Source organism: Musca domestica, unplaced genomic scaffold, assembly GCF_030504385.1.
Source record: "Musca domestica strain aabys unplaced genomic scaffold, Musca_domestica.polishedcontigs.V.1.1 8, whole genome shotgun sequence".
Classification (NCBI taxonomy): domain Eukaryota; kingdom Metazoa; phylum Arthropoda; class Insecta; order Diptera; family Muscidae; genus Musca; species Musca domestica.
The window spans coordinates 17,388,133-17,406,243 of NW_026712409.1; the positions used below are offsets into that span (position 1 = coordinate 17,388,133).

The window sequence follows — 18,111 nt, forward strand, 5'->3', positions numbered from 1 at the left end:
TGTACCTATTTTCATTCTACATAATTCATATGAAAGGTGACCTCAATAGCAAGGTTTATATGTATAAATGGTAAATGTATTGGCATTTTAGTGAATTGATTTCGAAACATGCACTTTGAAAATATTTTAATGACGGACTACAGTCATCAGTGTCCAGGTGAAACGGGCAAAGCTATATACTCTATAAAAATGATACCGTCAAAAGGGGTTCAATACAAAAAATCATCAACATTTTCTCAGTGAAAATAAGTCTTTAAAACATCTACATATTTATATAAAAATGGGTTGCATTGTGTTAGTCACTGATGTTCTCTAAAATGCATGAACCAATTTCTATTGTGCAAACTTCATATGAAAGGTGACAGTAATAGCAAGGTTTTTATGTATAAACGTTACGTACATTGCCATTTTAGTATATTTATTTCGAAACATGGATTTTGAAAATATTTCAATGGCTGAAGGCAGTCATCAACATTCAGGTGAAACGGGTGAAGAAATGAATAAAATATGCCAAAATCTGTATTTTTTCTTCGCTTTCGAAGTTTGCGTCCAAAAGAAAAAATATTCGCTATCGAATTTAACTATAAGTCGCCAAAGAGACGAAATCTGTAGATACACTTTGCGACAAGAAAATCTGCCTATCAAAAGGACTCAAACTGACATTTTGTCAAATTTTCAAACATTCAAAAGTATACCCAAATCTGTATTTTTTCTCATCGAATTTATTCCTCATCGAATTTAACTATAAGTCGTCAAAATCTGTAGAAATCTGTTTGACAAGAGAATCCGTTTATCAAAAAGGGGCAAATGAGCCAAGCTGATATTTAGTGACATTTTCAAGCATAACATTCATGGCGTTCCAAAATATGCCAAAACCTGTAAATTGACTTCACTTTGGAGTTTTGGGTCCAAAAGAAAAAATATTCTCCATCGAATTTCACCATGAGTCGCCAAAGAGAAGAAATCTGTAGATATACTTTATAATGAGAGGGGCCAATCAACCAAGCTGATATTTGCTAACATTTTAAAGCTTATAATAATAGATGGGGTTCCAAAATATGCCGAAATCTTTTATTTTTCTTTGGTTTTCTCCGATGAGAAAACATTCGCTGTCCAGCAGTTTGTAAGAAACAAAATTATCGTGTTTACTTGCAAAAGAGGTCCGTTGAAAACGTGCACCTTCGGTTGGCCACCAGAACTCAAGCGCCGGCCATGTTGATGATGTGGGCCGCCATAACAGCCGATGGTCGCTCTCCGCTCTCCTCGTATTAATCGACCGTGGCATCAGAATAAATGCCGAATATTATCGCGGAAATATTCAGGAGGGTGTATTAAAGCCTTGGGCACTCAAACATTTTGGCCGCAGACCTTGGCCATTCCAACAGAACTCAGCACCAGAACCATCGCCCTCAGCACGCGCCACCCAAGAATGTTTACAAAATGAGGTTCCTCGCTTCATTTCCAGTGCACAATGGCCACCAAAATCTCCTGATACCTACCCTTTAAACTATTGTGTCTGAAGTATTTTGGAAACCAAGGTTGGCACTTAAAAAATACCAAAGTGTCGATCACCTCAAGCAAGCGCTTCGCCGGGAATGTGCTAAAATACCCTAGAGCAACATTCGGGCAGCGTGTGACGGTTTTATTGGCCGTTTAAAGGCCATAATTCGTGCCAAAGGTACCAAATTCGAACAAATCTAAACTTATTCTAAAATTTGATGCTATTTCCGACAATTTTCGCTTTCATTCAATTCATTGAATTTTTTATCTAACCCTGTAGAACCTACTACAATAAATATGTTAAAGATTACTTTCTAAGAAATTATGACGTCTTTACAATAATATAAATGCTTCTGTCAATAGCAGACCTTGTCCTTTGTCTATAGATGAACCTTAAAGAACCTTGGAAATCCTAAAAAAGTCCTTCTATTCATAAAAGGGAGGCCTTTCGAAATTTTGTCTATTGAAGGAATTCATGTAATCTTCGATTCCGCCTCAACAGAAATCCATCAAGAGCAAAGGACATTCAAAAGGCCTGTGTTTTCTACCGATAAAATACTTTCAACAATAGTCAATGTAATAGGTTATGTGTCATTAAAAGACCTTTATGAGGTATTTTATTTCTTGTGAAAAGGAAAATGACAAGGAAATCATACCTTCTAAAGGAATTCTTTTCATAGAAAACCTTTAAGATACGTTCTATTTATGGAGGAGCATACCAAAGTCTTAATAGACAGCTGAACTACAGGAGGTATTGAATAAATATATAATTCTTTAAAGGTCTTTATGAGATATTCTATAAAAATACACATATGTGGATCTTTAAAGGTTGGAAATATCTTGAAAAATTTAAAAAACGAATTCCGTCAGAAACAAAAAAACCGCCATGAATGCCATTGTAGGGGCCATACGAAGACGTGATCCTGTATAAGTACAGGGTTGCCCATATTCGACGGACCCATGTTTTTCTTTGGGCCCATTCCAATCGACGAGGCTTGTCCGCAGGCAACATTCTTTGCGTCAATTGAATTTTGTACGGGAACAATCCGTTGTAATGTGGACCGAGCCATGTCCAACTGCTGAGAACGGCGTTTTTGGGATGTTCTTGGGGACCTCTCAACACTGGCTAGTACGGCAGCGATATTCTCGGCCGATCGCTTTGCGCACTTCTCACATTTTTTAATGTTTTAAAAGCACGTTGAGTTTTCACAATTGACTTCTTGTAAATTTCAACTATTTCAGAGCGCTCGCGTGGCGTGTATTGGTTCATGGTGAAAATCTGCTTGGACTGACGTTTCAAACGCGGTATGTCATTAAGCGATGTGACATCTCTATCAAAAGTTATGGCGTTGCCAGATGGGTCCGTCGAAGACCCCATAAAGTATATATATTCATAATCAGCTTAAAATTCTAAGTCGATTTAACGATGTCCGTCTGTCTGTCTGTCCGTCTGTTGAAATCACGATACAGCCCACATTATTTGACGTAGAGCTCCAAAATTTAGCAGAGCAATTTGTATTGTGTCTGGGATGGTTGGGTACCTCTCGATTTTCGGTATTTTGATTACTTTTCCCACATTTTTTCACAGATTAGTCTGAAAATTGGTATTTGTTGGTCATAATGGGTTCCAGCTCCGATGGCGAAACATTGCATGTAAGGGTCCACGTTTTGGTATAGTACTCATATAACGGTACCTTCCGATATTAGGCATTTTAATGGTTTTTGCCACATTTCTTCGCGGATTTGTTTAGAAATTGGTATTTGTTGGTCTTAATGTTGGTCTGCTGGCGAAACACTGTATGTATAGGTCCACGTTTTTGTATAACCCCACACAGTCGTATTTCCCGATATTCGGTATTTTGATGATTTTTGACACATTTTCCCATGAATATGTCTATAAATTGGTATATGTGGGTTATAATGGCCTCTAATGTTTCCTTTACCCTAAGGTGGAGGGTACTTAATGTTTTTTTACTGGTTTTATAGTTGCATAATTTTCATAGGGATTTTAGTGAACATTCATGCCATTCATTAATCAATTTTTACTTACAGTTTGAAATTCACTGCAAATATATTTGAGCCTGAAAGTATGCTTTACTTTCAAATATAGTGCCAATTGCTTCCATCATTTTTTTGTTTTATTGGTTAGGTGTAACATGTTTGTCATTGTAGATAATTTCTGCAGTTCGCTGCCAACACAGTAGATGGCGCTGAAAGAGTTTTCTGTTTTATAGATATTTTCGATAATGTGTTTTATTTTCTCTAGATGTCACTGCAATGCAGATAATGGATAATAAGCAAGATATAATTTCAAGAATAAACTTACTTGTTTGCAGTTTTACTGTCGCCTGAAAATTAAGGTGGGCCCACTAACTTTTTTTCTTTTACGCAATTGCGTATTTCTCATCATTAAATTTTGATTAAATGTCTTTTAGCAAAGATAACCGTCAGAAAATGAAAATGGTGATTGGACAAGAAAACACTGTTTCAAAATTAACAACTCGACTTCGAAAATCAATAGAGAATAATCTACTAAGTCCGTCCATGAAATTTTATTTCATGAAATTATGCGTTTTAGGTGAAGGATGGAAGGCTTTACACAAAAACCCATAATATCTCCGTCCAAAAACGTGGACTAAAGACAAACGTTAAATATATCAGTATCGGTCTTTCTTTGCCATCACAATGCAGAGAACCCAGCTTATAACAATTTTTGAATTACATTTTGATTTAAATTGTATAATTTTTCAATTTGTATTTACTAATGTTTTTTATATTTTATTTCTCGTTTTAGGTTTCAACAATAAATTTTAGAGCTGAAAAATCAATAATTGTTCATGTGGTGCTTAATTCCCTTTTAAGACAAGCAGGATAATCGGAAATTCATTTTTTTAAAAAATTATATTTTACATTTATAAGAAAAAAAAAATATAAAAAAGAATAAAATATAAATTGTATAAGCCTTCAAATGTGTGTTTTATTGAAATTAAATTTAAACTACACTGTAAGCCTCAAAGTATGCTTTGATGTTATGCTAAATTCACATATGATTTTTTTTATAAATTTGGCTGCACTGGCAATGACATCCGGATAGCGCCATCTATTGAATCACATGATTGAAAATGAGGAAATATTTTAAAATGCAACAAAATTGTCATGTCTTTAAAAGGGAAAACAGCTTTAGTGCTATTTTACGATGGAAATACTGCCGGAAATAGAGGAAATACTAGAAAGAGAGATCATAGCTTTGACTTAAAAACAAAAATATATTTAAATAAAATATTTATGATTAAACTTAAACCAATTTTAAAAAATTTATTGATTATTCGAAATTTTGACCCTTTGTGGGGGAGTTACCAGAAGGAGTGGATCGATCCTATCTTTACAGCAGATCTTGTGTTAGAAAAAATATGAAGAGAACAGGATGCTTATTTCGGATATTATAATCGTTTTGGTTATTCAAAACTTTGACGCTTTGCGGGGGAGGTACCAGAAGGAATGGTCCGATCTCTATCATCTGTGTAACAAATCTTGTCTTGCGGGAAATATTGAGATGTGTCAAGTCTGGATTGAATTGGAAGTAAATTTTGCGTTTTATGAGCTTCATGAATATTCAACATTTTGAGCCTTTGTGGGGAGGTATCAGAAGGAGTGGACCAATATATCCCAATTTCACACCAGACCTTGGTTTAATAAAAATATTGTGATATGTGCAATAATTTAAAGCAATCGAAATCTTGCATCATATTTTATAAGAGTTATAGATATTCGAAATTTCGATCCTTTGTGGGGGAGGTACTTAATGGAGTGGACCAATATTGTCCATTTTCGCACCTGACCTAGTACTGATGCAAATATTAGGATTCGCAAAGTTGGAGCAAAATCGGATTATCCTCTCTCTTTCTGAGCAGAAAATTATTTTCTCTGAAAATTTTGAACTTTTGTGGGAGAGGTACCAGTAGGAGTGGGCCGATATTGCCCGTCTCCGAACTCGATATATGTTTGATAATAATATTACGATGTACCAAGTTTGGACCGAATCGGATAATCCCTTCGATCGTGCGGACCAGCCAGACGGGCGGACGGACAGAGCTAGATGGTCTCTAAATGCCCTGAAATGGAATTGGTCCAAAGAGATCTAGGGTCTAAAACCGTTATTTCGATTAGACACGTTTTGAGCGTATCAAATGATATATACCCTCTCTAGCCATATGGCTGAGTATATAGAAATCCACGATTTTATATTTGATAGTCCTTCTAAAAACATTTTTTTAACATCTGCATTTATAGCTCCGATAGTCCTTCTTAAAATATTCCTTAAAAACCAACGCTTATAGCTCTGATTGTCATTCTAAAAACAGTTTTTAACTTCTACGCTTATAGCTCCGATAGTCTTTCTTAAAATATTCTTTAAAAACGCATACTTATAGATTTTCTCGTCTTTTTGAAAATATTCGTAAAATTCCAAAACTATAGTTCTGTTCGTTCTTCTGAACATATTTTTTAAAATACAAAATATACGCTTGTAGCTATGACAGGCAATAACGCTCTTGACTCAGATTGTCCTTCTGAAAAGAATCTATAAAAATATTCGTACAAAGTCATTCAAAAACAGGCATTGAAAGTCCATGCTTTTAGATCTGAAAGTCCTTTGTAAATATTCCTAAGGAACTACTCTGATAGCTGCGAAAATTTGACACCCTTTAAAATAATATTTTTTGAATCTAAGCTTATTGCTCATAAATTATTTGAAAAAAAAAAATGTTATTAAAGGCCATGCTTATGGCTCCTTTAAAAAATATTCTTTAATAAATACGCTTGTATATCCGTTAGTCCTTCAAAAATGTTCTAAAAATCCACCATAAAATCATTTATTTCATTTGTTTAGCGAGAAACCCGGGTTCCACTGTTAAGAAATCACAATTTTCTTTCATTTTCAACAAAATATGCCTGTTTTGAATCATGTGCTTCAATAGATGGCGCTATCCCGATGTCTTTGCCAGTGCTACCAAGTTTTCAATGGAAATCAAAATTCAAAGCATACTTTCAGGCGCAAAGTGAGCCCCCACCAACGATGCACTCCCAATGAAAATGAAAACCAATTTGATTTTTTCTTCAGTAACTTTTTTTCGTATATATAATTTTATTAGTTTTGTTTTTATAATTCTTTGTTGTTGTTTCTTTTATTTCCTTGTAATTATTTATGTATATATAATGTATATATTATTTGTTTTTGTTTGTGGTTGATTTCCTTACAACTGTTTGTTCTAGTATACATGTTTTTTTTGGGAAATTTAATGAAATTAAAAACAATAATGAGAAAATTTGAAACAGATCATTTTAAACAAATAGAAATCAACACAAATCGTAGTTTATTTTTAACCTAAAATTATATATTGTTTTTCGTATAAAATAGTAAAATTAAATATTAAAACACTGCACTCGTTGTAAAAAATATTTGATTTATACATAGAAAATTTTGTATGTTTTTCTTTTATTATTTTACATAAATAAGTAGACATTCTAACAAATAGTTTCCGTTGTTGTTTTTTTTTTTAATATTAGTTTAGCTTACTTTTTAATTTATAAAAATCATATCCCTTGATGTAGCATTTCTTTAAAAAAAAGAGACCGGGGAGACAGGGACCCAAAAAATAAATCACTACCATTTGTCTTATATAAAAAAATAGTTTTTTTTTGTCATTACTGGTTATGGTGGGGTCTGAGTTATATCTAGACGTTCCAATATGGCTTAAATAGCTATGGGTTTATTTTCAGTTAATTTTTTTTATTAAATTTTCAATTTGGTTTTATATAAAAAAGAACACTACAGTTGGTTTTTGTTTTTTGCTTGTTATTATTATTAAATATATAGTTTAACTTAATTTAAGTAGTTTTGTTAATTATTTCGTTTCCATTTTTTTGTAATTGTTAAAAATCATAATAATAATTGTTTTTTTATTTAATAAGAATAATATAAAAATAGTAAAAAAATAATAATAATTTATAATTTATCACGTAAAATTCGATCGATTTAATTCGATTTTTGTTTTATTTCTTTTGCTTACAAACTTAACTTATTTAGCTTTGTTTAGAGTACTGGGTGTGGGTTATTTTTTAGAGTTTTTAAATAATTGCAGTTCTTTTTAAGTAATTTTTATTTATTCTTTATTATTATAGAGGAGGATTTGAATGGGATTTTCATTTGGAAAATTATGTTTTATAGTTGGTTTGCAGCAATAGCAATAAATTTGGCAGATATTTATTTTTTTGTTATAGATTTTTTTCAGAGAATGTTATTAGTTTTTGAAAAAAAAAAATTTTTTTTTTAAATTTATTAAGGACTTGGGGGAAGTGTTTTTTTTAATTTTTTTTATATTTATATTTAATTTAATTAATTTAATTAATTTTAATTTATATTTAAAAAATGAGGAAAAAAGATTCGAGAATATTTCGTATGAAAAAAGCGTTGACTTTTGGGTCGAAGCAAAAATAGCTATTCGAAAATTATTTTGGATTAGAAAGTATGATACAATCATTGCAAGGTAGGGTAGGGTGATTAAATTAAAAAAAAAACACAACTCTGAATCTAAAGTTTTTGTAAAAAAATAAAAAAATTCAACAGTTTGATACTTTTTTCATAATATTTAATTTTTTGGGAGAATCGGAAAAGTTAGCGCCATGGCTATGCTTTGGAAATTGTTGCACCATGTTTGGAACTTATAGAAAGACTTTTATCTATGGAAGACGGACTGATAAACTTCTGTCCCTGGCAGATATAGACATAGAAAAGCTGTAAAATAGGACCTACCTTCAATATACAGTTCCTGAAAATGGGCAATATCTTCTGTATATTGAGCAGTTATTTCGGCAGACATTATCAAAAGACATTAGAAAGCCTGAAAGAAGTCGGAAATGCCCTCTGCTAATGGATGGCAGGCAAATTTCAATTTTGTTGAAATGTTTTTGTGGGGTCTTCGACCACCTGAAAATATTTCAAAGGAATCTCTTCTATAGAAGATCAGTTGTAGTTATACAATATTTTTAAGAACTTTGAAGGGTGTGTCTTATGTGTTATAAAAAAACTGTTCTATAAGGTCTGATGTAGAAAAAAGCATCGATTTTTATTTCTTATGGGTCTGGTAGGAGTCTTTCAATAATGGAATACCACTTCTATCCATAACAGGACTTTAGAAGGTCTTCAGAGGCCTATGAGGCATCTGTTATTTATAAAAGGACTGCAAGAGGTGATATAGCTTTGAAGGCCTTATAATGAGGTTTCTTCTATAGAAAATCAATATCTGCGGATTATAAGACCTTTAGAAGACCTGAAAAAGGTTTTTTTTTTATAGAAGACCTGTAAAAGGCTCTCTGCTATAAAACAGCTTAAGAACGTATATTATAAATTGAAACCCTGAATAATGACTTTTACCAGAGGTTCTTATATCTATAGAAGATTTGCAGAAAACTTCTATAGAAGATCAGCTGTAGTTCTACTAACTATTTAAGGATTTTAGAGGGCCTGTCTTATGTCTATAGGAAAACTGCCTGATGTAGAAAAAAGCATGGATTTTTATTTCTTTAGAGTCTGGTAGGAGTCTTCCCATAATAGAATATCTTTTCGATCCATAACAGGACTTTAGGCTTATGAGGCGTCTTCTATTTATAAAAGGATTGCAAGAGGTGACATAGCTTAAGAAGGCTTGTTAAATGTTTTTTTGGTAATGAAGCAGTGAAGTCCACCTAAAAATATTCTATCTAAAATAGACTTAAAATGAGGTTTCTTCTACAGAAGATTAGGTCCTGCGGAATATCTTCCAACAATAGAAGAACTATGGAGGATCTCCTACCTACAGAAGACCTCAAAAAAGGTAGCCTGTGTATGGAAGTCCGGCAGAAGGTCTTCTATATTTGACAGTCCTGTAGAAGGTCTACTGTCTCGGGTAGATATGTAGAAAGCCTCTGTTTATAAAAGGCTAGAGATTATGGAAGGGTCAGAAAGTTCACCATCCACAGCTATTGTATAGCCGAAAGACCTTCCGTGGATTTTCTGTATTTAAGTATTAATCAAGTCTTCTAAAGATAATTTGACCTGTTCCCGTCTTTTAAAATCGAAGATGTTTTATTGTTCTTCTTTAGCTAGAATACCTCTTGAAAGGCTTTAATTAAAATTTGTATACCGTCCACCATTCGGAAGGAATTTGAAAATTTTCATAAAAAAATTCCGTCAAAAAATTCCGCTCAAAGGAAAAACTTCTATATGGGGGCTATACAAAGGCGTCATGGTAGGCTGTAGTAACGATTCAGAACTTCAAACATGAAATTTGACGCAATTCCGGTAAATAATGTCGCGAAACTCCTGAAAAACCGAATATTTCGGGGAAACGTTATATGGGTGCTATACTAAGACCTATATAGACAATTTCCTTACAGGGGATAAAGTACCAAACAAAGAACTCCTTGTGTAGAATTTCAGACATTTTCATTGAAAAATGAGGTTAAAATCGTCAAAATACCGAATATCGGAGGGCACCATTGTATGTGGGATATACGATATCGTGGGCCTATATAGACAATTCTTTTTCAGGGGGTAAAGTAGTCACGGAGACTTTTGTTGGTTCTAAAATTATTATTTAGATGCGTTACAAACGGAATGACGAACTTAATATAGCATCCTCATTATGTATTGTGGAGGGTATAAAAAGAGCAAATAAATTCATGTACTAATTTGTCTTTAAGAGACCTGGAGAAGGCCTTCCAAAAATAAAAGATTAATGAATATAGTTCCTAATACACAAAATAACCACATATTTGTGGACATGGAAATCAATTCTTGTTCTATAAAAATATGAAATGGAAAATATTTTCGAGTTTTGCCTTGTTAAGGCGAAGATCATATGTTTTATGATTTAAGTGTTTTTCATTATACATTTCTGGAATTTATAAAAGTTTACATTTCACAATGCAGCCCACATGGACATTATTAAGTAATGGGTTAATAATGTAATTTTGAATGAGTTTTGTTTCTGGATTTGTTTACAACTTTTTCCTACCACTTTTCCTTTTTGAAATATTTTTTCCCCAACGAAATATATAATTACAATAACATCGAGAAATACAATTACAATTTTCTGAACAATACAATTTTTATCTGAACATGTTATAATTCATATACAATTTTAAAGCATCCATTCATTTCTAAACATTTTCAATAAAATTTTAAACAAATTTGTTTTTTAATAAAAAATAATTTTTAATTTTTAACATTCTCACGAAAAAAAATCCTCTTTACACAGGAAAATCAAATCAAATGGTTGTCATGAAATAAAGCTAAACAAACATTATTTATTTGTTTGTTATTGTTGTTAACATCTATTTTGGTAACATACTAAACTAGTTTTTTTGTTGTTGTTTTTGTAATCACTATTCTTGCTTACTTAATTATCCCTTTTTGTCCTTCTTGTTTCGAGTGACACTGAGCTTTTTTCTTCATTACTTTTTTTTAAATTAATAATTAATTTGCAGTTCTTTGTTTTGGTTCATCCATTCGATTATACTTCGACTATGTTTTACATTTGTTTTGTTTCTTATGTGAGTATTCGTCGTTTAATTCTCTGTTAATTCTTTTGTATTTAAAATTAAATTTTTCTTGTTTGTAAATCTAAAACTACCTTGAACATTTCAATATTTATTTTTTTTGTTACTGTATATAAGTTTTGGAATATTTACAAGTTTTTTTTTTTTTTGTTATAAAGAGAACATTTTATTTTTGTCATTACCACCACATTGTAATTTTCTTAGTTGTATATATTGTTTATTATTAATTTGTTTTACTTTCATACCATGGCACAGGAGACATTCATTTTTTGTTTTTATTTTTTCATTCTTTTTCTTTAAACAATTAAATTTCTATTCGTTGACCATTTAAAAGTAACAAAATCGATTTTTGTAATTCGTTATTAGTTGCGGTTGTTGTTGTTTCGTTTTTTTTTATAAACATTTAACACAATTTTTTGTTTAATTCTATTGTTAAGTTTTCGAAAGATAAATGCAAGGAGGGGAAAAGCTGAACAATTTTTGTTTAGAAAGAACTTTTTGAATTTATGAATGATAGACTACATTCGATTGTGGAAGAAGTACTTCCAAAAAATTTCTGATAAATATTTAATCCTTGATGTCCCTTAAAGGTGTACTATTTATCAATATTTATTTATCTTCTGACACATATGTATATAATTCTTCTAAATTTGAAACATTGTGAAAATCTTATTTCTAGACAAAAGTTTATCTGAAATGCAAAATTTTTTGATAAATAAAGCCATTTAAATTTTGGGTTACCGGATCAAATTAAAATCATGGGTAATAAAAAAATTTTGTAAGAGACGCTGATTTTGCATGATCTAGGTCTGAAAGAGGATTTGCCTGAAGTCATCAGATGTCATTCTATTTACAAAGCCAGTATATAGCATTCTATCTTTGAAAGTAGCTCTAACTCTAGAAGACATGTCGAAGGTCTTTGCTCTTCGGTCTTCTAAAATTTATGACCATATATATGTCATGACCCTTTGATAACTCTTTTTTCAGATATTTTGCAAGGTTTCTTATTTAAAACGGAGAGATCTTGATTAGATCTTCTATATAACTATCTAGACAGTCAAGCTACCCTTAAAATACTCAGTTAGGTCTGAAAGTGAATTGTCTGAAGTCATCAGACTTTATTCTATTTACAAAGCTAGTAGAAGGCCTTCTATTTTTACAAGTAGATCTAACTCTGGAGGACGTGTTGAAGGTGTTCGATTTCTTATAATTGATGACCATTTATAGGTCTTGACCCTTTGATAACCATTTTTTAAGATATTTTGCAAGGCTTCTTTTTTCAGCTGAGAAATCTTCATTGGATCTTCTATATAACTATCTAGACAGTCAAGCTACTCTTAAAATACTCAGGTCATTCTCACTCAAATTCGAAATTGTTTGGAAATAATCGTGTGAATTGTTTTGTGGTACCGGTGCAATTCCCCATCATGGGTAGTACAGTGGGAAAGAAAGTGTGAAGTAACCAGACTTCTTCTTCATTGAGAACAAGTTTTACTGAGAGGAAACCACGAAAATTGGGCGCAAAATGGGAGTTAATTTTCAGAGTCAATCTGGCCGGAATTTTAACTTTAAGAACTCTACTAGCACTATTCCTATATGTATGAGAGCTACATCCAAATCTGAACCGATCTTGACAAATTTTAAAACATTTATTTCTGAACTGTATCTGATATGTGGTACCAAAGATTATTGTTGTGGAGTGCATATTACGCATGTGAGGGACTTTAACACCAAATCTGATAAAACATATATATGGGAGCTATAGCTATATCTGAACCGATTTCCACCACATTAGAAGTACTTGTTTCTAGGATGAATCCAGTCAGAAGTGCCAAAATTCAGTGCATTTTGGCTGATATTAGCTATTTGGTGTACATAAACCTGATATCGGATAAAAATATATATGGGAGCTATATCCAAATCTGAACCGATCTTGACAAAATTTTAAACACTTTTTTTGGTGTTGTATCTGATATGTGGTACCAGATATCATTCTTGTGGAGGGCATATTACCCATGTGAGGGACTTAAAACCCCAAATCGGATAACACATATATATGGGAGCTATAGCTATATCTGAACCGATTTTCTCCAAATTTGAAGTCCTTGTTTTTAGGAAGAATTCAGTCGGAATTTGCAAAATTCTGTCCATTTGGACTGATACTGGCCATTTGGTGAATAAAAAAACTGAAATCGGACAAAGATATACTTGGGATCTGATCTCGATACAATTTTACAGAGGTATTTCTGAGCTAAATAAGTTATCTTGTAGCAAATATCATTCTTGTGAAGTGCATATTACACATGTGAGGGAGTTAAAACCCCAAACCGTATGACACATATATATGGGAGCTATAGCTATATCTGAATCTATTTTCTCCAAATTTGATGCAATTGCTTCTAGGATGAATTCAGTCAGAATGGCCAAAATTCAGTGCATTTGGGCTGATATTGGCCATTTGGTGCTCAATTAACCCGAAATCGGTTGAAGACATATATGGGGGCTATATCTAAATGTGAACCGATCTCGATAAAATTTGGCAAAAGTATTTCTGAGATGTATTTAATATAGTTCTCACAAGTATGATTGTTGCAGAGTGCATGTTAGGCAGAACAGGAGAAATTTAAAAAAATCGGATGGAGAATATATATTGGAGCTATAGCTATATCTAAACCGATTTCCACAAAATTTGACACACTTGTTTCAAGTTTCAATTTGGTTATATGTACCAAATTCCATGCACTTTAGACTAATATTACATATTTGGTGCACAATAAAAGGCGAATCGGGCGAAGATCTAAATTTTGACCGATTATCTTCAATTTCAATAGAATTCGTCCTTGGACCAAACAAATGTTTTGTGCAAAATTGTATCACAATCGGACTATAAATTCGACATATACTTTGTTTACAAGAATATATGAACAGACGGACATGAATAAATCGACTCAGAATGTGATTCTATGCAGATCATCAAAAGGAACTATGGGTCTAATTCGCTTCCTTCTCTATGTAACAAACAAATGGGCAAAGACATAATACCCTGACCACAGTGTGGTGTAGGGTATTAAAAACAAACAGAAAAATTTGAATTATTTAATAATCTTAGAACTCCTTTCACTAGCTAAGAACATATGTTGTTTTTGGGGTCTAGAAAAATGGACTAGATGAATTACAATCGGAATGGCAATCAATCTTCTTTAGTGTACTATCTAACAACTTTACGTTCAATCACTATTCCAAAATTAATTCATCCTTTCCCCTTGCCTTCGCATCTATCCTTCTAAACATATTCTACATTATAATACCGAAAAAATGTTTGTTTTTTCTTACAACTAAGTATATACTACATAACTACATACAAATTCTCTTATATAATTTCATGTAATATTGAGAGGTTACTTTACTATACAATTATTTTCTCTGTTACTTTTCGTTTTTGTTTTTGTTCAATACACATATCAAAATTTTGTTCTCTTCAAGAAAAGGCATCTTTAGTAAAAAACAGTTTTAACAAATTAATACAAATAAAAATAATAATTATAATAATAATAATGAGAATTATAATAATAATATTAATTAATTATAAATTGTAATACAACGACTTATGTTACGTCTATCATTACATCATTTAGATCCACAGGGAACCAATAGTTTCGGTAATTATATCTAAAACATCTTGCCTTTCCATTTCCTTCAGAACCATCAGTAGCTCCACAATGGTATGAGAGGCATGGGAGTTTTGTGTTGCCCGACATTCCCACAGATTGAGTATCTGTTCCGTGGGTGAGGGTTTTGTTGCAAAATAGGCTATATAACGATCGGTGTTTAGTTTCTTGGCCAACAAACGCCAATCTCGTTCATCTTCTCGTGGCGGATCGAGGGCAGTACAAATCCGCCGTTTTGTATCGCGTGGCAAATGCACAGTGGTCAGTGGCATTGAGGCCTCATTGACATAGTTGCCGTGCGGATCCATGGTAACGGTACTTTGACGTTCCAGCGACGAGTGTTGTGAGTGATGCGAGTTGGTGTGTGACGACAATGTCTGCTGCTGACCCGGCAATTGAGGTTGCGGCATTTGCGGTCGACTAATACTAAAGGAATGCACTTCAGAGTATAAATGATGACTATCACTACATTGAGCAAAATCGACAGTTAGTTCATTTGACGAGTACAACTGTTCGTTACGTTTAATCATGAATTCACAGTGCAGCACTGAGTTGTTGGACAATATATGATTATAGGGTATAATCTGTTCATGCAGATCCACCTCATGCTCCGTGTCCCACATATCGGCATCGGAGCTACGCAGACGTATATTCATATCACTGCTATTCAAATAGAAGGCAAATGCCTCACTTTCGCCCATAAATGAGCCACCCAGTTTCGATTCAATACTTGAGCAAATGTCCCGACTATTGGGGAAATCCTTGACTATATATATCCTCAACGAACAATTCGTACTCGAGGGAGTAAATTGACTAAATGCAATCAGGCGCATTTTCAAGCAATTCTGCACCGCAGCTGTGGGTATTTTCGGTTCGGCCACCACCACAAAACGTCCCAGTTGTTCGGTCATAATGTACACATGTTCCGCTTCCAATTGTACAAAAACTGGGGTGTTAATGGTTTCCTCGCCCACTGCAATGATGCGTCGCCAATTGACACTTAAATCATCCTGGTCATTGTCGGCATAATAAATGAAAACATTCCACATATTTGGCTCGACCAGGCAATGGGGAATTTTCAATATGACCGGTTTCAGGAAGGTATAATTACGTGGTGAACAATGCACAATTGTACTGCATACAAGCAGGGCATCTGAATTGGGTATGGAGACGCGTGATGTTTCATCACTGACCAACATCAGCGAGACATGTTTACGCATACTCTTGCCAATCGAGTGTTCGGGAATGTAGAGCATGATTTCACCATTATAGAGATTCAAGGAACCTCCGCTACAGTTCAGCTGATCATAGGTGGAACATTTTGAGGCAGCCGACACGGCTCCGGTTGCACTGCCACCGATTTTGGCATTGACTTCGTACGTTGAATTGGCTGGAATGGAAGGGAAGAATGAAATAGATTAGATGGAAATTTACTGTAACGTTTTGGCTTATATATAAATTAAATGGCTGGATGTGAAATCTACCCAATGATATAAAATGAAAGAATGAAATCAACCCAATAAATAAAAGAGCTTCAATAAGACTTTTAGAGACCCCTATCCTGTCCGTTTTCTATATGTATACAATTTTTTCCAAAATTTTCTAGCTTTCTATAGAAAACATTTAATGAACTTTTCATGGATGAAGGATAGTGCTCCTTCAGGTCAAAATTCGGAGATTTTTTTTTATATTTTATAGATGACCATTACAGCAACAATGCTGGGTATATGTTTTTTAAGGGACCATAAGAGCAATAATTTTTATATTTTTTTTTAGAAATTTCTTTCGAGAAGATTTTCTGGTTTCTAAGAATATGTTTTCTACCAGAACAAAACCTGGGAATATTATTTTTGTATGAATATTTTGCAAAGAATCATTAGGATAACGACACTGAAATTGTTAAAAATAAAATCGGCAGGTTAATGACAAAATTAAGGCCTTTTTTAATATTTTCTAAAGGACAATCAAGACAATTAAAAATAATTATTTAGGGAAGTCTATTTAAAGCATCAGGGGGCCTTTAGATATAAGAATATTTTTTAGAGGCCATTTATGATCATAATTGGCGATATTTCAAGAATATTAAGATCTCTTATAAATCTATTATATAAGATTATTAGGATTACAATTCTGAAATTTTATGAATATTTATTTAAATACTTTCTGGAAAAAAATCAGAAATGTTTTAAGAATAATTCCTAGGAGAACGTCAGTGATTTGTAGTTCTTTTAACTTTTTCTAGAGGACTATCAGAAAAAAATAATGGATTTCCTAAAATATTTTCCAGAGGATCTTCAGGGCATTCATCCTTCAAGCATTTTGTCAAGAATCAAAGTTATTTCAATATATTTTCTAGATAACCTTCATGGCAATAGTCTTGGCTTTTTCCAGTATACTAATAGGAGATTTTGAAGTACATATATTTCTGGGATAAATCGGGACTATGTCCTTGACTTTTCGGGAAATTGTCAGCAATAATACTGGATTCTAAGAGTATTACCCAATCAGTGTAGCAATCCTAATTCTTTTTATCGTGTTAAGGGACCATTAGGGTTATTACCCTGGATTTTTTAAGAATTATTTCTAGGCTGCCACAAGGACAATTTTCCTACATTTTTTTAAGAATGTTTTTTTTCGAGGCAATTATCCTGGATTTTCTAAGAACATATTATATAGAAATGCTAAAACAATAACATTCATTTTTAAGAATTTTTTCTAAGTAGCTTCATTTTTTTGAAAAAAAGAAAACCCTCAAAGACCTTCAGCAAAAATATTATGCGTATTTTCTAAAGGACCTTATGGACCCTAATTGTTTGGTTTGGTGTATATTTTTGAAATATTCTGAACTATTTAAGATAGAGCTCAAGCATTGATTTTTCTCCTGGGATGTTCAATTTCGGATATGATGGAATATATCGGTCCGCGTTGAGGTATAGCATCCATATAACAGTACCTTATGACTTTTCGAATTTTTAAGGTTTTGGTCCCGATTCCCAACCAAATCTGATGAAGTTTGATGTTTTGGGATCTAAGAGTATAGTTTAAACCTTACAAATAATATTCATGTAGGTCCACTTTTTGGTATAGCCCCTAATACATCGATATCTGCTGATATTCGGTATACCGTAGGTTTCTGCCCACTTTCCAATCAAATCCTTTGTAATTTGATATTTATGATTCTTTGCGGTTATAAAAGCTCATCTCGAAATATATTTGGTTTATATATTTGTATAGCCCCCATATCGGCACCTCCTAATTGTCGGTAATCTGAAGGTTTTGGCCCTAAACTTCCACTAAGTCCCCTGTAATTTGATGTTTTTTGTGGGTCAATTAAAACCTTCTAAAA

The 18,111-nt window shown here is 32.8% G+C and overlaps 2 protein-coding genes across 3 annotated transcripts in view; one reads left to right on the top strand and one right to left on the bottom strand.

Annotated features, from left to right (window-relative positions):
* Window positions 1-4,386, top strand: part of LOC131806593 (uncharacterized) — a 360,173-nt gene extending 355,787 nt beyond the window's left edge. The window contains exon 5 of the mRNA XM_059130919.1: window positions 4,295-4,386. Within this exon, the coding sequence (XP_058986902.1) occupies window positions 4,295-4,307 (13 nt within the window). The 3' untranslated portion in view covers window positions 4,308-4,386. The remainder of the gene's footprint in view (window positions 1-4,294) is intronic.
* A 7,293-nt stretch (window positions 4,387-11,679) lies between these two features.
* The window catches only part of LOC101890182 (netrin receptor unc-5), a 141,979-nt gene continuing 135,547 nt past the window's right edge, over window positions 11,680-18,111 (bottom strand). For both annotated transcript variants that reach the window (XM_020034772.2, XM_011291879.3), the window contains exon 12: window positions 11,680-16,155. In XM_020034772.2, the coding sequence (XP_019890331.1) occupies window positions 14,729-16,155 (1,427 nt within the window). In that variant the 3' untranslated portion in view covers window positions 11,680-14,728. The remainder of the gene's footprint in view (window positions 16,156-18,111) is intronic.